The sequence below is a fragment of the Canis lupus genome, chromosome 6, assembly GCF_011100685.1.
Source record: "Canis lupus familiaris isolate Mischka breed German Shepherd chromosome 6, alternate assembly UU_Cfam_GSD_1.0, whole genome shotgun sequence".
NCBI classification, from domain to species: Eukaryota; Metazoa; Chordata; class Mammalia; order Carnivora; family Canidae; genus Canis; species Canis lupus.
In genome coordinates, this window is record NC_049227.1 from 30,744,632 (window position 1) to 30,767,747 (window position 23,116).

The following is a 23,116-nucleotide window of genomic DNA, read 5'->3' on the forward strand; positions in this document are numbered from 1 at the left end:
AACCTTATTTTCTGACCTTCATAAAGCCCCCTCTTGCCAATCCTGAACTCTAACTCCCAGTACCTAAAATGTTGGGGCAGGTGCTGGGACTGGGCCCTGAGTGTGTACAGGTGATTATGCAAAAATCTAGAGATTATAAGTGAAGGTACAGGTTGTCCTTGAACACTGAACACCAGAGAAACTGAACCACTACACCATAAAACAGCATATTACCTGGGGCAGGTATAACTTCCTGAACCAGGGCTGGGCCTGAGGACAGTTGTTTCAATCAGTGAGAAAACTGAAGCAGGATCAAAATGAATGACAAGAGAAATCATCCAGGAGGACCAGGGAGTTTAGGGAAGAGTCTGATAACATCGTTCTCCACAGTGAGAACTGTGCGAAGAGGAGCCTATCAGAATATACTATGGGTAGAGATCTAGAGTCAGGATGGTCCAATGGTCTGTCCGTCCATCCATCCACCCATCTATCTATCCATCCATCCATCGTGGAATGAGCCTGCTTCTCTATTCTAAGCACTGGAAATACAGCAGCAAGCCAAAATGGCATGCAGCTGTGGCTTTGTGGAGCTGACCTTTCACCGGGTGAACAGCAGGTTTAGGGTGAGCAGGGCCTCACAGAGCTGCAGGTCACAGCCTGCACAGAGTGGGACACTATGGGCCTGGGTCTAAACCTCAGGAGCTCGGTCCAGACTACAAACAACATAGCCATGGCCATGATGACCACATGAAAACCCTGGCAAGAACCAAAGCCTCTGGCTTCTGCTGAGCCACCATGGAGGAATGTGGCTATGGCACACCCATGCTCTGCAGCACCCTGCTCCAGGAAGGAGTCTTAGTCTATCATCCTAACTCTGCTGGCTGTGAGGGGCCCATATGGAACTTCCTTCAAGAAATACACGGCTCAAAAAAAAAAAAAAAAAAAAAAAAGAAATACACGGCTGGGGGCAGTTAGTATGTTGGCTGCTTCTTGCACTTGGGTTGGTCTCAAGATGGATGAGTAACAGTGTATCTACTTTTCATACTGTGACAGTAAAATAAGAAAAAAATTCCCTTTTGCCCACGTGGACCAGTAAAGTTCAGTATCTGTCAGTAAAGTTCTTATAACCTTGGCAAGAGGCCCAGAGATCTGGTCCCTCCTTCGTAGAACAAGGTCAAATGTGGCAGGGGGTGGGGGTATGTCAAGATCAGTATTGGTAAGACCACTCTGCCTAGTTAAAAAAAAAAAAAAAAAAAAAAAAAAAAGATCACTCTGCCTTTGAATAGTTCTCCACATTCAATCTTCCTTATATCAAGTAGCCAATGACCAAGACTGTGTGTCTATCATTCACAATATCCCCAGCACCCAGCCAACTGCAGGATGGCTAGATAGGGAGATGAATTGACAGTTGGAGAGATCAACAGATGAGCCAAAACCTATTTCTCTCCAACTTCCACTACTCATTGGTCTCTATTCTATCTTCTGGAGGCAACTGGGAATTCAGGTAAAAACTATAGACTTGGAGTAGAGAGACCAGTAGTGAACCTAGCTCTGATGCTTTATGCTGAGACCTTAGATGAGTTATTTACTCACCATTCTAAACAGGTCTTTACCCACCTCTAAAATGGAAAGAACATCTGGGGATCCCTGGGTGGCTCAGCGGTTTAGCGCCTGCCTTTGGCCCAGGGCGTGATCCTGGAGTCTCAGGATCAAGTCCCATGTTGGGCTCCCTGCATGGAGCCTGCTTCTCCCTATGCCTGTATCTCTGCCTCTCTATCATGAATAAATAAAAAGTCTTTTTTAAAAAACTGGAAAGAACATCTATAAGACCTCAGGGCTACTGTAACAACAAAGAGAATAAGGTATAGTACTTCAGCAAGTCAAGCAAGAAACTCCTCGCTTCCCAAGATTTGAAGACCAGAAAATAGAAGAACACTCAGTAATTCTCATAAATCAAGCTAAAAGCCAGGCCACAGACTGAAACACACAGTACAAAGGATTACTAATCAAAGCACTCTTACACGTGGGTAATAAAGTGATGAACGGTGTCATAAAACAATAGGGAAAGACACCAACAAACAATTCACACACACACAATACAAAGGGCAAATTAAAGCACATACATATGATCACCCTCCCAAGGAATAAGGAAAATGCAAATTTAAACCTCAGTGAAATGTAATTTTTCCCCCTCTATCAGAATGGTGAAATTTTAAAGATTGATAATACCCAATGATTGCTAGGACATGAGGACAAAATATTCTTTCACCTTGTTGGTATGACTGAAAATTGGTTCAGCCTCTGGACGAGCAATTCGGCGAGGCCTATTAAAATAAAATATGTATACAGTCTTCCCTTCAGCAAATACACTTCTAGCTATTTATCCTCAAGACATACCTACATTATGTACAAAGAGGTCTGTACGAGAACAATCTGGCAGTTTTGTTTGCAAGGCCCAGGAAATGAAAACAATCTAAATGTCCATCATCAGAATAGTAAGTAATGGTTCTCTCATTCTAGGAAATAATGCACAGAAGTTTAAAAAGAGGAAGGAAGAGAGAGGTCTGTATACTCAGGAGGAAGGTATAGATTATGGGATCCCATTTACATTCAACAAAATCAAACCTTAACAGCTTTCAACGGATCCGTGTAGAGCAGTAGTTGTCAACCGAGAGCAATTATGGCCCCAGGGCATGTTTGGCAATGTCTGGAGATATCCTGGGTTGTCATAACGGGAAAGACCATATGGGTAGTGAGGAGGTAGTGTCCAGGGATGCTGCTCTACATCCTTCAATACACAGGTGAACCCCCCGCCCCCACAAAAAATTATCCCATCCACAATGTCAATTGTGCTTTCGTGGAGAAACTCTGTGTACAGGTGTCTTCCACCAAACTGCTCCTAAGGCAAGTGTGGGCTGTGCACAGCCTGAAGGCTTCAGAGGACATGTGTTGGCACCAGTCCCGCTTCTGCTGGTGAGAGCACCCTCATTTTCCTTGGATGAAACACCCCTAATTCTACCAACAGAAGATACAGGAATAGGCATATAACCTGAAAGCATGCCATCCACTGGGACGTAGCAATCAGCTGACAGGGATACGGCCCACACCATGAGAGTGAACATCAGTTCCAGGACTGTTGCCAGCCTTGGGAGAAACAGAGATCTCTCCTGCTGGGGTCAGCTGAGCTGAGGAGCTATCAGCCCATAGGTGCCTACAGACATCCTGCCACTGCAGCCTGGCCGTAACAGAGCCAACACAGGGGAAAAGCTACTTTCTCAAAAGATGGGGGACTGAGTCCTCATGACATTGAGTCTCTGAAATCCAAGTTGTGTCTGCCCTTGGTGTTTTCCATTAGGCAAGCCAATGAATATCCTTTGTTAAGTTTTGTTAGTTAGGACTCAATACAGAGTTACCTGGAAGACTGAAAGCTATCAGGAGGGAGGAACGGACGAAAGCGTAAAAAGAACGTGGCTGTTTTTGCAGAAACAGCAGCTCCCCCTGAGGAGGCAGACCAAGCGTTCTGCTGAAAACCCCCTTGTGAGAGACTATCTGAGCTGGAATGGAGCTGAGGGCCTGCAAAGAAGCCCTCCAAGCTGCCCCCCCACCCAGTTACCTTTAGCCACGATACTAAGATCTCCTTCTATGGGTGGGGTTGGCCACCACTGTCTTGAACATATGATGTATGCACTAGCCTGCTGACATGCTAAGCGTGTATGTAAGCAAAGTGCCTAAGTAACAGAAAACGTATAGATGGCTCATGTATCAAGCTCTCTGCCCCCACCCTCTGCTGTGCCAGATAAAAGCTTCTAGCACTAACCCCAAGGAGATGCAGTGCTTTGAGAGGTATCTCCCTGCCTCCTTACTTGTGACAAGTAATATAAGTTCTTTGCTTTCAATACCTCCTTGGGTTGTGTTCCATTTAAGGCACCCCAGGTAGTGAACCCCTCAAGCTCTGGTACAGTTTGGGCTGATTTCCCTCTCATACAACCAGAAGAGGGCAGGTGTATCATGGGAATTAGTATCCTAGTCAGAAGAAGGGTGGTCAGCTTGTCTCCCAAACGGTCCCAAATTGAGGAGCCTTGGCCTGGATGTGACCAGGATCACATGAGAGGATCAGGCTGGGTCCGGCTGAGGCGATGGCTGCATCCTGAGGACAGTGGCACCATCCAGGTCTCTGGGACTGCTCAGATTCAACTTCCACCGCCCTTGACCAAGACACGGTTCCCCACGTAAACATGCCCATGAGGGAACAAGCCTAGGGACCAGCAAACAGAAGGCTCTGAAAGGAGGGGCAGGGCCCACCCAGAGTCTAGCCCCAACTTAATTCCAGCAGCAACAGAAACCGAGAACATAGGTATGTTTAGGTCATCCAGACTGCACACTAGCCATGCTCATGGCTCCTGACAGAGAGGTAGTGTCAAACTGTAATGCTACCCCAGGAAACCTCCCCAAGGAGGGCAGAGGTGGTGGCGATGCTGGGGAATCACGAACAGGCACCGTGGAGACACCGGTGAATAATATACTGGTCCAACTCAGTAAGTTATTTAAATTCAAAATAAGACCAAACCCAGCACCCAACTGGGCAGTTCCCACTTGGCCAAATTCTCATGTACTGGGGCCTGTGAATTAGATACTTCAGGCCTTTGTGGAGTCCCCCTCAAACATTTCCTGTATTAGATTGTTATCTTCTGAGCTCTGCCCACCTGTACCTCCCCCACCCCCAGGTGGAAGAGTTCACCCTCTGCAAAGCCTCAAGGAGTCTTGCACAGAACCCGCCTTCCATTTCCGGGTCCTGAGTAGTGGTCCCACCTCCTTGGTAGACCCAGAAACATTGAGGACAAAGGTACCTTGCTGCGTGTGACCCCTGAGGCAGCTGACATGGAGCCCGACCAAGGAGAGGACAAAGAAAGGCTGTTTTGAACATATGAGCATGTCTAGAGACATTCAGTTAAACAGGGGTTCTTTTTACGTTTGCTTCCAGGTGTAATAGCCAGCTTATCACAAGTGCTTACACGTCACTAAAGGTAGCACGCTCAGGCACTGCGCCAACACTTTATCTCATCTGTTGTTCTGCAAGGTGAGTGGCCTTCCATCCCTCCCGCCCGCACCTCTCTCTCCAGCCCTTCCCATGAGAGGATGCTACGTTCACTCGACAGCATCTGTGTCCCCACCAGACTGTAGGCAGGAGGTAACCTCAGTGTACTATTCTGCCCACAAGCCTGGCATATAGTAGGCCCTCAATAAACACCTTTGGGGTGAATAAAGGAATTACACTGTGAAAGAAAGAATTAGTTCCTCCTGCATGGGAAGACAGATGTAGTAACAGAATAATAGTGACATGTTCGTCCAAAGGGAGGAAAATAGCCTGTTTGGTTTTTTTGTTTTGTTTTCACTCATGTTGGGCTCTCACAAGCCCTGAACACCCCAGAAACAGCTGTAGGTTAATGTCCTGTGAGCCTCAGGAGGTGCTCAGGTGCTGGACTTGGCGGGATGCTAAGTTCTCAAAGATAGAGATGGCAAGAACCAAGGCCAGCGTCCCAGGGTTTCGCCCGTCGGGCAGCACAGATGCCACCGGTGGCTCGGAGGACACCAGGCACCACAGGGCCACGGGGCCCAGCTGCCGTTCCTGCCTGCCCCGGCACAACGGCTGTGGCAGGAGGGATTGGGGGGGTGGTGGGGACAGGCCCGTCCGCCTTCGAACCCGTCCCCGTTTCCCCAGTCCTAGCTGCCAGGGCAGGGGCTCTCCGAACCCACGACTCTGCGGCTGTGGGTCCCGCTTCCGCTTCAGCCTCCTCTCCCCACTGACTCTCTCACGCTCTGCAGAGCTCCACGCCGAGCGGCCAAAGGACGGAGCTGCACGGACCGAGAAGCGGAGGCCCCGCGGGCTAAGCCCCCCAGGACCGGGGGTGAGAGCCAAGGCTGGGAAGCCCTCAGCCTCGGTACAAACCCGTCGCCATCCTCCTCACCCCTGCTGCCCCACGCAGCCCACCCAGATCCCGTGATCTATTACTGACGGGGCAAGCAGTGGGCTCCCTGCGCCACGTGTGAAAATAGGCTCCGCTGGAGAAAACCTTCAGAGTGGCTGTGCAGGTGACACGGCTTCCCCCTGGGGGGTGACCGTCTCCTGGGGCACTGCCCTTTCTTTAAGCCAAGAGGACACGCTGTGGTCTCTAGGAAAGGGGACTTACTCGAGAAGGGAAGAGCTTTGCTGAAACAAAGCAATGTTTTTTTGTTTTGTTTTGTTTTTTAATACAAAGGAGACCTAATTAATTGGGCTGGGCAGATGGACTACTGTACGGAGCCAGTATTTCCGGTGGCGAAGTTCAAAGGCTGAAATTAATCCCCCACAGAAGACTGATTTCAGCTGTACTTACACTAACAGAACTTTTCAAAGGCAAGGACTTGAGGGCTCAGAAAATAACTGTATTGACAGATTATTTCATACCAGTGTAGGGGCTGGAATAGCTGCTTAAGAAAAAAATAGGTTTTGGGGGGTTTGTTTGTTTATTTGAAGGTCTAACGTCCCTTTATAAATACTACAGCAGGATATTAAAGACAGTGGACCTCACTCATGCTTGGAAGTGGGGGCATATGGGGAATAAGATCAAACCACTGCAAAGGTATAAACCAGAAACTAAATGATTAACAACAAACGTAACTATCATGCACAAGTGACAGACCACAGAGTTCTCAAGCACAACGGTGTATTAACACACAGAAAAAGGGAGAAACATTCAGCAAGACCAGTTAGTAAAATAGTGTTTCCCATTTTATCTGTTGCTGTTCAGTCGTCTTGTCCCTAGTCAGTGTCTGCTGGCAGCCAAGCACGCGCAGAGGCCCGGAGCGTCAGAAATATCCATGGATGAAAACCTTAAGTTGGGAAAAGTCTGGACACCAATTTTACTTGTGTTCTGAGAACTGTCCAAATGTTGCCATGTCCCGTAAGCGCCAGAGCACCTGGTCCCCATCTCAGATGTGAGGGCTGAGTGTGGAAAACACAGCATTCGAAGGCACAAACTGGTTTTTTTTTTTTTTTTTAAAGACCCGCACTCAATCCTGTCTGGGGATGGCATCTCTTGCCAGGATCCCTTGAGTGACACAGAATCCTGGACCTCTTCCCACAGTACAGAGAGCGAGAGCCCAAGCACTGCATGCAGCAGGTGAGCTATCCGAGTTCCTCCGGCATCTAGGAGCACAGTTTTCCAAACCTTGGGGCAGGCTCTCCAGACCCTGACACCACTGCTCAAGGGAGACGCTCTCAAGGAGCACCCCTGAAACCCATCTCCAGCCAGAGTAGCCACCACGAGCCAGCACCTGCTCTGACAATTACCCAAAGCAAGACCACCTCAGCCTGACTTTTGGATTTGGAGGGCTTGGTGGGTCACGAGTCTGTGCCATGCCCTTTGGCCCATTAACCCTGGGTTGCAGGTGGCCGCCTGTGCAGGCTGGGCCCTTCCCTTCAGAAGGAAGGCACCTGTCCCACTCTTGGATTTGGGAAGAGCTCCACACTCACTCTCAGAACTGCTGCAAACTGGTACCCTGGAAGAAAATATGACCTGGGCTTAAAAAAAAAAAAAATTCACTGAATGTTTCTGTCTCTGTTCTCTCTGTGGTAAAATGGGGCTAAGCAGAGTGTGTTGCCAGAGTGGCCATGTGGACCAAATGGGCTACAGAAGGCACACAGACCAGTGAGAGGCTACTGCCGCTGTGGCTTCTTGTAGGATCACTGTTCCTTGCGGTATCATGCACTGTCCATTCCCTCAGCTCAGCATTTCCCAGATTATTACTTCTCACATTGTGCTGTCCCAAATTACTGTTGCTTGCGCGATCATTTATTTCATGTTTTTTTTTTTTAAAGCAGGCTCACTTTCTTTCTTAACTTTATTTTAAAAGGAAAATGGATCACCATGGTGGGTGGAAAACAGGATCCTGTGCCATAACTAGAAGGCAAATGTATAAATAAACACAATGAAACCAAAACAACGTGTGTGATCAAGCTCAAGTCTGCTCCTGCCAAAGATGCTTGTCCTGAGCCTTCCTGTCTCTGCTGAACAGAAAGATTTGAGGGTGAAGGTGACGCAGGGGTAACACGCAGGGACTAGCTCCCCGCCGGTAATCCCAAGCCAGGGGAGAGCTGAAGAGTGAGTAGCTTTCTCCCTGCAGGATTTGTTGGTTCATGACCAGCCGTGGTCTTTCTAAAACCTGACTCGGCACACATAAAATTAGCCTGCTTTCCCATACTCCTGGCATGCTGCTCTAGCTCACCACCACCAAGAGAACTTTGGGCAGTGACATCTCCCACACGATGGTCACTAGCTGCCTGTGGCTGTTAAGCACTTGAAACGTGGCTAGTGGGCTGAGGAACTGAATTTTAAATTTTCTTCTATTTTAGTTAATGTACATACAAATGGCTACACATGGCTTGTAGGTGTTTTATTGGAAAGCCCATACATCTATGGAGGGAACTACATGTGTAGGACCTCTCCTCTTGGCTCTTCAAATGAACTACTTCCATTTGGAGATTATTCCCTTGACTTCCTTTGAGGGAGATTGGATGAAGTCTGACAGCAATGCGTCTCCGGGATGTAATGGGGATTTTCTACTATATCCCTCAATACTGTTTAATCTAAAGCCCAAGGTGGAAACTTCTCTTAGAGCTCCCTTTGAGGAACTGATGTACTTTCTTCTCATTAGCCATGATACTATCCAGAAGAGCCACATTTCCATTTTCACCCTGGCTGCTAGGAAGCCCAGAAGAAATTCACAAACCGATGAGAACAGTTGTACAGGAACTCATGACAGGTAGGTGTGATTTCCACGGTTCCCTTAATGTCAGTTCTCCTCGTTTATGTTTTCCCAGATCCCAATATTTCACTTTTCACTTCTCCTTTATCATTCCTTTATAGGAGTTTCCTAGAAATTATTTCATACCTTTTGGGGGAAACATATAGAATGTATTTTTTCAATTAAGAAAAATAATGTCCAATGGTACCAGCATTTTAAATGAGTCACCTTCTATCCGATGTCATTCATGATAAGAACACTGTAAAACAAAAGCTTTCTCCAACATTTCCAAACACATGCTTAGATTTCGTTCTTGAGGGACCGACCAGAAGCACTATTAGCTAAAAGGAGAAAGAGTTGCATTCCAGAGGTGCAACACCAGGAAAGGTTTTGGAGAACCCACAGGATGAGACGAAGCTGCTCTAGTTGATGTGGTGACTCCAGGCCCCCTCCTCCGGGCGCTGACTGGACCGCACCAAGGAAAGCTCCAAAGACATGAAGGACAGGGACCGAGGGGCACAGATGCCACCATGACCACTGTGGAAACAATCTCCTAGGCAACAGCACATGGGCTGTGTCTGTCTCATTCCATAACTGATTTCTAGACGCTACAACCTGCCATATCGCATCCTGGGCTGGGGGAGGGGGTGGCAGGGGAGAGAGTCAGAAACGAAAGGTCAAGGAAACCTCTCAAGTGATAGCACATTTCAATTTCACTCTAAAATAAAGCTGTCTGCTTCACTTTTTTCATCCGCCAGGCAACACCTCCCAGCCTTCTGATGACCACAAAGCAGAACTCGAAGGACAGTCAAGTAAGAGGGATTTTGTTGGTTTGGCCTAAGAAGAGAAAGAGAACAAAGGGGAGATACAGAAAGCCATCATGTCTGATTCTCTTTTTAAGCCCAAGCAGGGAGCATCATGGATACTCAGACTCTCCAATGCTTACTAAATGAGACCAGGCTCCTATTTTCAAGTCCACTGTACTTTTTTCACCACCCCAGTCTCTGGGAAAATATCTTAAGAGCTGAGGTGTCTTCAATGGCCCATTTCCTACCCAAAAGGTGGGGGGGGGGGTGGCCAGCAAAACTCAAGGCTTTTCACAGAGCCGACAGGGAGTAGGAACAAAACCTAATGAAAGTTGTCGTGATGTAAGATGACCGACCCACGGAGCAGCTAAGAGTCAGACTTGAAAACAAAGCGGTCCAGGACAGGGGAACACCAACGGCTGGAGATCAGGATCCAAGGTAAGCAAAGCCAAGAAAAAGATGACAAGATGGTAAGAAGGCCAGGCTCAAAGAAGCATCAGAAAATCAAAGAAAATATGGAAAAATGGAGTCCCCGGTGTGGGAGACAAACCACCTCCAAAGAAGACAAAGGCCCCATGGCCCTCAGCACCCCACCCCCAGCCAGGGAATGACCCTTCCCAAGGAGGAAGAAGAGACATCCACAGTTTTGGTTTTGTCAAGTAACTGCTATCCCTTCTCTTGAGAAGAGTAGCCTGGTTTCCGTTTGGAGAACTCCTCTCCCCTCTCCCGGACACACCCCAGCACCAGCAGTGGTCACATCCAAACCTGGCCAATCAGAGAAATGCATCACCCAGAGGGCCAGGAATGGGCTCCTGATCTAAGACAAGCTGGGGAGACACACTGAAACAACCCAGACAGGCTGAGAGCCTCCCATCAACCCACAGAGAGCACCAGCCTGAAAAGGACACCTAAGCTGTAGATCTGGGCCATGCCTGAGGCCACACCAACACCTGGACTTGGTGGCTGCAACACAAGCCAACAAATCCCATTTTGGCTCCAGCTGTCCAAGCTGAGACCTGCAGTAGCCACACCAAGAGGCATGACTGGCATGAAGCAGCTCCACCCTGGTCTCTCCTGCCTGAACGAGGGAGGAGCACCTCCTCAGGGAGGTGGGGCAGCTGGAACCTCAGTGCTGGGAGGCTGTGGCCCCCAGTACAGTGCTCCATCACCAAGAGGCAGCAGGACCAGAAGGCAACAAACAGCTGTCGGTCCCACCTGAGCAGGGACATCCAACTGAAAACCAGGGACTCACCTGATAGACGTGAAAGGCATTCGCTGCTTTGCCCCGGAGAAACACTGACGGGATCCACACGTTGATCAGTGCCCGGTTTGATCTGAGCAAGAGGATTGATCAACATTAGTCATTTCAATTTACCAAGAGAAAGAGAGGAAACCATCCTCTCTAAGAGGCATTACACACAAGCACTTTATGACAACATCCAGCAGGCACAGGAGTAAGCCAGAGGACCAGTGCAAGCCTGTCACCCAGCCTCTGGGATTATCCTTACGGGACTTGGTCTCATAGATGTGTATTTGTTATTTACATACACATTCTGTACTTTGCTGTGAGAAAGGGCTGCCCTTCAGTTCTTATAAGGAGTCACCGTGACTCATAATTTATCTCGACCTGTTTCCTCATCTGAAAAACAGGATAATAATTTGAAGCCCCCCCATGCCATGGAGGATTACATGTGCTGACGACCATGGGGTACCTGGAGCACCTAGAGTCGCCATGCTGCCTCCTTGCCGTGCTCGCTCTAGACCACGGCCCCCGCTGTAAGATCAGACTCCACAGAAAGGGTCAGAAGGCTTTCTGAGGCTCAGGACATCCATGGCTACGCAGGCAACATCTGCTTGGGGTGGGGAAGGGGAAACCAGGAAGTCAGACACAAACACCTCTCTTGCAACTTTCCAGAAGCACTATGTTTGGCTCCAATAAACCAAGACTTAAATTCAAGTGCAAATCATTTACTGAGTGCTTAGAGCATGGGACTCCATGCTTTCACCTACAGTGTCCCAGTTAATCCTCACAGGGTATTTAAGGGGTCTTCAAGGGTCACCTTGGTTCTGTGAGTTTTGTCTTACGGGATGACTTTCACCTAACTGTGAGTCGCTGGGTACACGCACCTACCACCACACCCTCCACCAGGCTGAATTCAAGACACGTTGGACAGATATGCTGACTGTCGCTGTCACCTAAAGATCAATCCTGGTGGTTATCAAAACAGCACTGCACAACTCTGGAAGGACTGGGACGTTCCAGCCCTGGCCTCTACTTAGAGTTGTTCCAGAGCTAAACGCTTTCTCTTGAACTCTCCTTTTCTCTCAAGAGCAGCTCATAACCATGTGCCAGCCTCCTGTGCTTAGAACACAGCTTGAGACAATGGTGGAAGATTCCATGACTCAGTGGCCTCCTCATCTCCGGGTGGAGAGCAGTTTAGTTTCACAAAGAAATGGCTCTCTCCTGAAACAGCATTTCTTCTAAGCTCTGAGATGAGGTGCTGACCTCTTTCATGGGGCAAAATAATTCATCACTTCCTCAGAGCTCCAAGTAAAAATTGCAATTCTGAGCCATCAAGTTGGTTTGTACAGCTAATGGCGTTTCTCCTATAAAGGTCCCCCAAATCGTACTAGCACCTAAAGTGCTCCCCTTTCATTTCTATCAAGGGAGTGGGTGCAGTGCAGAAATGTACCTGACACTCTGCTTTTCATTAACCTTCCTGATTGGTAAGGACCAGGCACCCCTGACTGGCTTAGGCACTTCTCCCTTTCAGAGCATTTTCCATACAGTGTTAAAATTGTTGGCATGACTGGGGCGCTGGGTAGCACAGTTGATTAAGCATCTGACTCTCAGTTTCAGCTCAAGTCCTGATCTCAGGGTCATGGGATCGAGCCTTACATCTGGCTCTGGGCTCAGTGCAGAGTCTGCTTGAGGTTTTCTCTCCTTCTCCCTCTGCCTCAACTGCTGTGCTCTCTCTAAAATAAATAAGTAAATCTTTAAAAAAAAAAACGATTATGTGTCAGTCACTACTTTAAGGTCCTGGAGACAGAGCAAGGAGGCAAGCAGAGACTCCTGGCCTCAGTGAGTAAGAGAGAGACAAATCCCTTAACGGTTATTCCACTGTGGTCTAAGAAGATACTGTGTGTAATTTCCATCTTTTTAAGTTTACTGAGACTTGTGGCCTGATGTATGGTCTGTCCTGGAGAATGTGCCCCTACACTTCAAAGAAAGTGTACTCTGCTGAGAGATCTCTGCATGCCTGTTGGATCGAACTGGTTTACAGTGTTGTTCGCGTCTCTGCTTCCCTGCTGGTCTTCTCCCTAGGTGTTCTACCCAATATGGAAAGAGCGGTATTAAAGTTTCCAACTACTACTGCAGAGCTACTTATTCCTCCTTCATTTCTGCCAATTCTCACATCCTAAGTTTTGGGGCTCGGTTGTTAGGGACATACACATTCACAATTGTGAATAGAAACTATTTAGTTACCGTTGTTGTTTGTGCCACCAAGGAATACTGGATCTAAGGACAGTGAAAGCTGCTCGTGGGGGGTCAGGGAGGGGGGTGAGGTGCTGCTTCAGTCTGAGGCATCACAGGGGCTGGAGGAAACAGTGTTTGGAGTTGGCCAAGTTGGGGAGGGTAGGCTGTGACTGGGAAAGATGCTTCAGGCAGGGGTACTAATGTCTGTGAAGGACACAGAGCCCAGATGAAGACTGCCTAGGTCTGAATCCTGCCTTCACTGTGTCATATGGAGGATGACACCCATGTCACAGCGTTGTCAAAGGGACTCTGTGAGGGAGAACTGTGCCTGGCACAGAGGAAATGGTCTGGAAGGAATGATCCCGAGCAGGGAAGACCAGGTGACTTAGAGGAGTCGAGGTGGCTAGGGTGGCTGTGTGCAGGGAAGAGACAGGGGAGGGCTGAGGACAAATTCAGAGGTCAGCAAACCTTCTGTGCAAACTACATGAGGGCTTTGGGGTTCCATCTGCAGAGAGGAAAATGGTGCTTCCCTCTGACTTTAGTGGAGATGCACAAACCTGTGGGAGGGGCTGCACGTCTGCGGGAGAGAGATGATGGAGCTGGACCAGGCAGCGGCTCCTTGAGGACAGGGGCTGTGCCTTACTCATGCCCTCCATCAAGGACCTGGCATGCCACCCCCCCCCCACAGAAGGTGCCTGGTAAGTCTGTGCTGTGGCAGTCAGCCTTCTGCCTCACGAATGTCTCTGAGACACCCCCCCACCTCTATGCTCTCACCTCTCTGCCAGGTTGTCCTGACCGTTGCCCCCAACTAGGCTGCCATCCCATAATCCTCCTCAGCCTGTACCCCGCCCCCTGCCACTGGCCCATGGGAGGCAAGCTCACCCCTGAATTCCATCCTTCATGACTTCACCTCACACTGACCCCCCTCAGCCTACCAGCCTGACAGCCACTCAAGCACCGAGCGGCCTCCTGAACCCTCTGCCTTTTTCATAACCTCCCTGTCATTGCCACGGCTGCCCTGTGACGTTGGCATCACAACCTCACCGTGTGAGTGAGGAACTCGGGCCAGCAAGGTCTAGAGGCTTGCCCGAGGTCATAGCAGGGGGAGTCCTGTAGACAGGACTCAGGATGGGTCAGCCTGGCCCTGCTAAGTGCTCTTTCTGATGTCCCGCCCTATCTCTCCAGAGGCGAGCTTTGCCCAGCTGACACCTTCCCTCAGGGAGGCTGGGCCTTCTTGCTCCGAAGAGCTGAATGAGAGCAGGGAGGCTCTGCTGGGTCCTAACTTGGCACTCGCTCTGCTGCCTTCACCAACCCAAGGGGGTTACCCATCCAAACCCCAAAGCAACATGATCTCAAGAAGTCTGAAGACCATCTCAGGTCTTCCGGGGTTTACCATCAGAGGCACCAGAGAGAACCACAGCCAGTAACCAATGAGACCCAGCCTCAGAAACTCTAACTCAGGAGTTACAAGCTCAAATTCCTCCAGGAGACACACAGATAATGAAAGCAGAGAAGCAGGCCAGAGCCAGGAGCCAGGGACAAGTGGGGACCGTGGTCAGCAGAAGAGCACACACCCCGTGTGAGGGAGGCGGCTGGTACTCAAGCTCTGTGGCCTGGTAGGGAATTTGAGTCTTTTTTTTTTTTTTTTTTAAAGCAAAATTTACTTTCTTTATGTGATAGCTTCCAAGTCTTAAATGTCAACCAAAAAAAATTAATTGTTTTCCAGTACCCAACAAGAGAAATAAAATATGTATGAAGGCCAGACTCGGGCTGCAGGAGAACAACTTCTCACCTCTAGGATAACCAAATCAGCCCATGCAGATTTCCACCTAATTTTTGTTTTCCCCTGTGCTCCTCTGGGACACAAACCTCACAACAGAGTCCTATTTCTAAAGGGCCCCTCGTGAGCAGATGCTGTGGACTTACATTTCAAAATCCGACAAACTCTGGTCTTCGGATGTTTGACTCAAATCTCCAGGCACCTGCCATCAGGAGAGGGGGAAGGGAGAGAGAAAATGCATCTTGGTTACTGTAGTTTGCATAACCACGCAAGAATTTTGCCACTCAATGATCCCTGAACATTTCCTGTTCAGAATGAGGTGAAAAAGCAGTTACTGGGAAACAATAAGAGATTTTGTGGAAGGATGGTTAGAGACAGTGTTATGGTAATAAAAACATGCCACCATGAGGGATCTCCATTATCTTCACGGAGAAAGGACTGTTAATCCTATTGAGATAATAGCAGGCCTGTAAAATCATGTAATTTTGGATCTATAAAGGCCTAATTAGGATATGAGATGCGACATATCAAATGAGCAGTGGAAAAAATATTCACTGTCATCGGGATGAACATCACACACACAGACACACCTAGTACGTAAACCCAAAAGGCCAACGTTTGCCCCCAAACGGCTCTATCCTTCCCCCCTCGTGATGCATGAGCAATTTAAGGCAGAACACAGCTGCTGCTTCTGACTCACAAGGGCCCCATGGGAACACAACTGGGTGAAAGAAACTGTGCTGCCTGGCACGATGGCACGTACTACGTAAAGTGGATCCCAAAATGGTCAGCAGTAGTAGATGCTCCGTAAGTGGTGACATTACGGTCACACTCAGAGAATGTCAAGTGGCCAGAATTTCAGAATGTTGATGGAAACCTGGAGGAACAAGGGCAACAGGGGAGGGTGTGGGCCAGTCAGGGGAAGAGCATTTACTTCATGCTCTGCACCTGTCAGAGCTCTGGTGTTACCGGCAGTGGTCATCAATCTTCCTAACCATTGCTGTCCGCCCCAGGCCCCCTCAGCCTTCATGGATAAGGGAACAGGCTCAGGGAGGCTGGGACCTTGCCCAAGGCCACACTTGCAGGAACTGGATCTAAATTCCGGGCTGCCCAACTTCAAAGGCGCTTCTGCCACAAACCCTCAGCAAACACACGGAAAACCAGCTATGAGGTGGAAGAAAGCAAGACTTGAAGTCTTTCCAGGGAGCCGGAGATGCCAGAAGGTAATTCCATGGTTCTGGAGACAGTGCTCCGGGGCCACATGGCTCAGGGTCAACTCTGGCTCCATCTGCTCCTGACCCTGCAGCTATGAGCAAATCATGTGCCTCTGCTGTGCCACACTGTCCTCACAGGTAAAACAGGTGTGGCAGTCTTGTAACTCCCAAGGTGGTTCTGAAGACCCACAGAGTATGCCCAATCGTGCCTGGCAGGTAGGAAGGTCACAATACCTGTGAACTGTGCTAATAATATGGCAAGTGTTGAGGAAAGCAGTATGTTAGCCTTAATACCAATACAGAATCTGTCCTGCCACCCCAAGGGGTAAGCTCTCACCCCACATATGGCAGCCCAGAGGGAGAACCACCCAACCTGAGCACTTGACAGATGTGTGGAGCTAAGCAATTATAATGGGCTCCAGGATCAGGTTTTGCTAAGAAGCTGCTATTGAGAGATTCCTTCAAACCCAACAAGGAGAAACCTGCCTACCCCCAAGTTGAGAAATCCTCAGTTTCAAAAAACCAGGGTGGGAGGGACGGGGGTGTCATTGTGGCCCTGCTATTGAGTGAGCATCATTTTTCCTATGGATGGCTGGGAGGAGAGAGGATAGAATCTATTAGGGAAGCCATGAGGCTGGCCCACAATCCCTGAGAACATCCACATCCTTTGATCCAGATAGCTCACTCTCAGGACTTATCCAGACGAAATCATCAAAGACCTGGACCAGAATTCACATCAAAGATCACTCCTCTTTCAATTGCTTAGACAAGTTGAAAAACATTTTTCAAACAATCTAAAGGTCCAACTATAGAGAAAATGATTCAGGAGATTATGGCATGTCTGTATGAGATGACCAGATTTTTTTTTAATGAGTTACATATGCACAGTCATGAGGGTACAAACACAATGATAATTGTGGAGAAATATATGAGGAAATTAACAGGGGCTTTCATTGATTATACAGAAGTGGGAATGGAGAGAAGGGCTGAATTTTCATTTGCTCTATTAAGATGAAAAAAAGTATTTATCTTTTGAATAAACTGTTTTAGAAAAAAAAATTAAATGCACTTTTGAAGAACAAAATAGCTTTCCATGTGCTATAATGAAAAGATCTCCAGGACAGATTAAGTGAGAGCATAAGCAGGGTGCAGGTGGTAGGTCTAATACACTACACCTGGGGTGCAAAAGTAGAGAATTAGGACTATCAAGTTGGTTTTGCTTTTGCTTCAAGAAGCATCGGCGGTGAACTTTAAGACATCTAGAAAAGAGGCACCTTTTCCTGTGGGCACTGGGGGCGGGGGGGGGGGGTGGTGGTGGTGAGGGCTTGGACAATTGGCAGAGAATATGGAAAAGGGTTTTTTTTTTATTAAACACTTTTTTTTTTACATTGTTTGAGCTCTGAAATAATGCACTACTAATTAAACATTTAAATAAAAACGTATTATCCCACCAAAAGAGTGCTTCTGATAAAATTTTAATGGCACAGCAAACAGCTCTGGGTTTAATAAAAAAGCTACTGGGAGCTGCAAATGCTCAGTCTGGCTCCTCAGCGTGACTTAGGACATCCACATATCAGTGAGGTCAGAACGAAGCAGATCAGAGATGACCCTGGCACAGCTCGGGAGTGACAGAGGGCAGGTGGATTTGCAGTATGCATGTGAACTTCCTTGTACTGCCTCCAATGAAGGTGCATTACTTATGCAACCAGAAACAGACACATAATACATATTAAGTGTCTCTCTTATTACTGTGTAAAGTAAGAAAGATGCTCTTTTCAATCTACCCCACCATAAAAATGCACTTGGCTAATATACAGAAAGCCAGAAATGAGAGATTTTGTCTTCAAATGCTCTCATGTGTATGGGAAGGAAAAGGACAAGGCAGAAGGCACACCACCGTGCAGACACCTCTCCCCTTCACTCTTCCACACAGAGCCCTGTGGCCACAGCCAGGAGTCTAGCACCTTCTCTGGTGGGCCTGTGGGGTGGCTCTCAGCTTCTCTTCTCTGAGCCTGATCTGGGGAAGGTTCTTCTGGCAATATGGGAGAAGCAGGCAAGGAAACTGCAGGAGGGGCTCCCAGGCTGTGAAGACACCTGCCGCACATTACATGCATCAGGATGCCGCCTTTAAATCAACCTCATTTCAGAACGGAAGTGAACAGATCTTGGACCCAGGGAACCAGGTGAAGGAACAGGAAAGGTTCTGACTGGGTCAACCCCACAGAGCTAAAGGGAAAGGTGGCCAGAAGGACTTATGTAAAAGAAAAGGTAAGGGTTTTAAGGACAGACATCACTTTACAATTTTAAAAACAAAAAAGCTTCTTCTAAAACAATTCTCAGAAGAAGGCATTTTCTTCACAGATCAGTTAACCCTTGGGGGTCTGACTTGTAGGGAACATTTTGGACAATGGATCTAGGTAGCTGGGAGGTGTTAAGCCCTTTTGAATTGGGAGCTTTTCTTCTAATTATGTGGCATTATTGGTATCAGCAAGCCAGGAGACATTTTCGTGTCTGTGAGTTCCGGAGAGACTGACTGGAAAAGAATCTGTCAACTTTCCGACCTCTGTGGAATGTATCTTGCAAATCAGGCCCAGCTCGACAGTACCTGCATACTGATAACTGATGCCCAAAACCTACCCAATCCTTTAACATTTTGTCTTTTCATGCTGTCTATCCAGACTGGTACCAGATATCATCTAGGGTTTACAGTCATCATCCAGAAAGATGATTTTACTCCAGTCTGGAAAAGGTTGGGGGTGGGGGGCAGACAGTATTTTCTAAGAAAAATCAACTTTCTAATGTCACTGGCCACAAGCATCCCTTGTAATACCTCCTGAAGCTGCAGGGAATCCTGGAGGACAGATCTCTGGAACATAGCCTGTGTTTGGTTCACCCTCAACAGCGGGCATAAAAAAGTCATCAGCAGCATGGAGCCCTCATGGACTTCTCCCTGGCCCTGCGGAGAAGGGAAGTCCCCATCCCTCCTGTCGTCTGGGAACTCGCACAGCAATACGCAGGTACGGGAAAGGCCGGACCCATTACCGTAGAAACACAGCACCCAGGATTCCCGGTTCCTCCTGGACAAACACCCCAGGGGCTGCACGCGCATGGGTAGGGACAGAGTGTGCACAGAGAATCTGCTTCTGGGGCACGTCAGCAAAGATGCTTCCCCCGTCTCTCCTGACTCAGGATTTCCTGGATTGCTGGCAGGCTGGAATGCCCACATGGAATTCAGACACTGGTTCACCCTGGTGCTCTGCCTGGGAATTCCTCAAACCTAGGACTGGGGCTCAGATAACAGAGATTCTGCCAAAAAGAGAACAAATGTGCTGAGTAGATGCTTATTTAAATAGAAAGGGAAGGACAGAAGAAAAGAGGAAAGAGCTAATCAGGCAACCGCCAGAGCCACAGGAAAAACTCTACCTCCTTCTACTTCCAGGATCAGGATCCTGGCAGGAGCAAGCAAAGATGGACAAAGAGCCCTCCCCGTCCTTGGAGCTGCCCTTATTTGCAGTCCTGAGGTGCTGCAAACATAGACACACCACCACCAGGTATCGTCAAAGGCTTTCTGCTCTTCAAAGTGCTTTCACATCACAACTCGTCCCATATACCCTCCTCCTCACAGCCCTGTGGGCACACACAGATGTCACCCCCATTTCACAGGCAAGGACAAGAGGACTTGGTTTAAAATAAACAAAAGAAACAGAGATGCCACGAGGCCAGCACCAACTGCCAGAAGAATGAATGTACCATCTTGGATGTCCAGCTCAGCTGAGTCTCAGATGACTGGAGCCCCAAGCAACAGCATAAGATGGAGCAAAATCACTCAGTCAAACCACAGAATCATGAAACAAAGAAAAAGGTTGTGTTTTTAAGTCATTAGGTTTTGGGGTGGTTTGATACACAGCAAGAGGTAGCTCAAAAAGTAACTTTCTCAGGGTCGTTCAGCTAGTAAGTGACAGAGGTAGGAGTCAAATGCAGGTCATTTGGCTCCAGAAACTACATTTTTTACCACCAAGCTATGCAGCCTCCTACTAAGTCCCCAAGCTTTGCATTTTGCTTCTGCACATTGACAAGCCCAGAAGATAAAGTAACCTAGGTCCACAATGAAGAAGCTCCACTGGTATAAAGAGCTCTGATTGGAGAGACGAACACTCAACCCCTTAAGAGTAGGTGTGCACAGGTATACGTATGGGTCTAAAACCCTAAGCCTTTCTTCAAGCCTGTTTTCTCTGATGCCACAGGGTGCTTTCTGGGCAGGCACCTGGCCTGGAGGAACAAGGCACAGGCCCAACCCAGTCCATGGTGACTGCCTTTCTCCCCAGGAAATCCCAGGACCTTTCCCATCTTTGGATACACACATTAGCCTACAGACTCCGAGCAGAACACATCAAGTCCCAATGGACTGGCGGAAAATTGTCCACTCTGATCATTAGAGAAGGCTCCCGCTGATTGTTAGAGAAGTCACCCGGTTTCAACAAACCTGGTTTCTTCCTCACCTACCCTGTGACACCTGTCTCTGAGTGCTCTATTAGAAAGAATCAACAAAGACAAGGGGACCCCCACCCAACAATGTGTTCAATACCTACTATGTGCCCATGTATTAGCACATTTGATCCCCCCAAATAATGTGCGACACAAGAATTATCTCAAGTCATGTTCATTTCCTCTCTTCCTCCAACTTGTTAATACAGCTGGCCCTTTTCTCACCTTTCAAAACTCAGCTAAAATATGCATTCCTAGAGACCTCTGCCCTGACTGCCAAAACTCAGTGGCACTCCATTGCTCTCTCTAGGGTTCGCGGGCCGCTGGCCATTACTCCATTCTGATCAGTCTGCGCACCAGTCCCTCCCTGTGAGCTGGACGACACATGCAACTGTGACACATGACAGCCCCGCCCTGCGTCGACACTGAATTAGTATTTGTGACTGATGAAATAAATGATAATATAAGCTGTATTTCCACACTGAAATGTCAATCTATTTTGAAACTGCTTTGTAGCAAATTCGCAATCTTCACACATGATAAGGATGACTTGGTCTGGAGATAAGAAAAACCAAAGGAAGAGAATTGTATTCTCTCTCTTCTAATTACACAGCTTTCAGATTTACCGCTCAGAAGAAAAGGCAAAAGGCAGATATGACGGAGCAGCAAATCTTTGTCCCAATCACGAAATGACACCCATGATTTATGTTTTCCAGAGTCACTTTCTCCTTCATCGATCTTTTCAAATAGCCTTCCCTTAAGCAATTAGCTCTCACTTTGCAGTGCCAAAAACGACAACTATTTCCTGGCCCCCCTACAGCCTTGCTTTCTCATCTCATTTCTTTAATAAGGAACAAAATGTGCAATGGCACAGCTGTCTTCCAGCGTGGTTAGACAAGCCAGAGGATAGGCAGGCCCAGGCCTGCCCTTTGAGTATGAAGTCAGCCTTAGCCTCTGGGCCTACCAGGGGCAGCCAGCCCAGGTCTGAACCACTTTCAGGCTTCTGGGCTTTATTTTTTTTTTAAGTTTTTATTTATTTATTCATGAGACACAGAGAGAGAGAGAGAGAGAGGCAGAGACATAGACAGAGGGAGAAGCAGGCTCCTTGTGGGGAGCCCAATGTGAAACTCTCGAAACTCTCTATCCCTGGGCCCTGGGATCATGCCCTGAGCCAAAGGCAGACAGACAGACACTCAACCACTGAGCCACCCAGGCATCCCTGGGTTTATTTTTTCATCTGTTCTTTTGTTTTACAAACAATTAGAGGCATTCCTGTGGTTTAAAAATCAGCTGAGGACAAAGACTCCATTGGGAATAAAGAACTGGCAACAAAGAGCTTTCAAGAGTTCCTTACATTACCCTCCAGGAAGTTCCAGAAGCTTGAAGAAATGAGACTACTACACTTCTGTGAATTACATTTTGATGTGTCTGCTTCCCAGAAAAGACTAGGAGGGTCTCAATGACAATATTCCCAGAGGCCTCAGTGGTATAAGGCGCGTGCTAATTGCTCAATGAATGTCCCCACTGGATGGAAAGATGAATACACAGAGAAAGGAAGAAAAGGAATTTCAGGGAAGAGGCATGAGGAAAGTATCCAGTCAACTCAGAGTGAATATCAAGTTTCTTTCTAAGGAATGAAGATGCACAGACAACATAGGTATACCCAGCTCTACAAGGACATACACTGCAATGCCATTTCTGACAGTTAGAGCTGGGTAACTAGTAATGAAATGGCTCCATAAAATAATGGTTCAGTCAGAGCCCACCTGCACCAGTGAGGACTAGAATAGCATGGGCCTCCTCTGCTAACAATAAAAATGGCCTCCAGGATATAATGTCAAGTGACAAACACAAGACACAAAACAACAGGTCAGGTCAAGTACTATTTGATCGAGAAGCTGGAAGATAGATATGCGTGTGTGCTTGCATCTCCATTAACTGTTTCTAGAAAGACACAGGAAACTGCCAACTGTGGATGTCTTCACAGGGAGGGCAATGAAAAGGAAGGGTGGGAGGAAGATATAGTTTTTTTTGTTTTTTTAAGAAATGTTTCTCTTTTTTAAGATTTTATTTATTTACTCATGAGCGACACAGCGAGAGAGAGAGAGAGAGAGAGAGAGAGGCAGAGATACAGGAAGAGGGAGAAGCAGGCCCCATGCAGGGAGCCCGACGTGGGACTGGATCCCGGGTCCCCTGGATCATGCCCTGGGCTGCAGGCGGTGCTAAACCACTGCGCCACCCAGGGTACCCACAGAGTTATTTTTTACTATACAACTTTATACCTTATCAAGTTTTACGAAAATAAATAAATTAAATAAATAAATAAATAAAAGTTTTTACGACATGAGAGAGTAGTCAGTCACCCTTTCAAAAAATAAATGTAATGACTTGTAATTTTAAATTAAAGGGGAAAAGTAAAAAAATTAAAGATTAAAAAAATAAAGGGAAAAAGTATTATGTCTATGATGGGGAGAAGCAGGAAAGTGCTCTAAAAGGAAGGGAGTGGGGACTGACAGGGAAGGGGCATCAAGGAACATTCTGGGGTGACAGCAAAGTTCTGGGTCTTGTGCTACACAGGTGCATGCACTTA

The 23,116-nt window shown here is 47.7% G+C and overlaps 1 protein-coding gene across 8 annotated transcripts in view; it reads right to left on the reverse strand.

The window, feature by feature from the left end:
- SNX29 (sorting nexin 29) overlaps nucleotides 1–23,116 on the reverse strand; it is a 528,683-nt gene that overhangs the window by 145,689 nt on the left and 359,878 nt on the right. For 7 of the 8 annotated variants that reach the window (XM_038540328.1, XM_038540324.1, XM_038540323.1 and 4 more), the window contains exons 17-18: nucleotides 14,974–15,029; nucleotides 10,822–10,903 (exon numbers count right to left, since the gene is read on the reverse strand). In XM_038540328.1, coding sequence (XP_038396256.1) covers nucleotides 10,822–10,903; nucleotides 14,974–15,029 — 138 coding nt within the window. Of the gene's footprint in view, nucleotides 1–7,821; nucleotides 9,601–10,821; nucleotides 10,904–14,973; nucleotides 15,030–23,116 lie in introns of those variants that run through there. The other variant, XM_038540330.1, reaches the window with a different exon arrangement.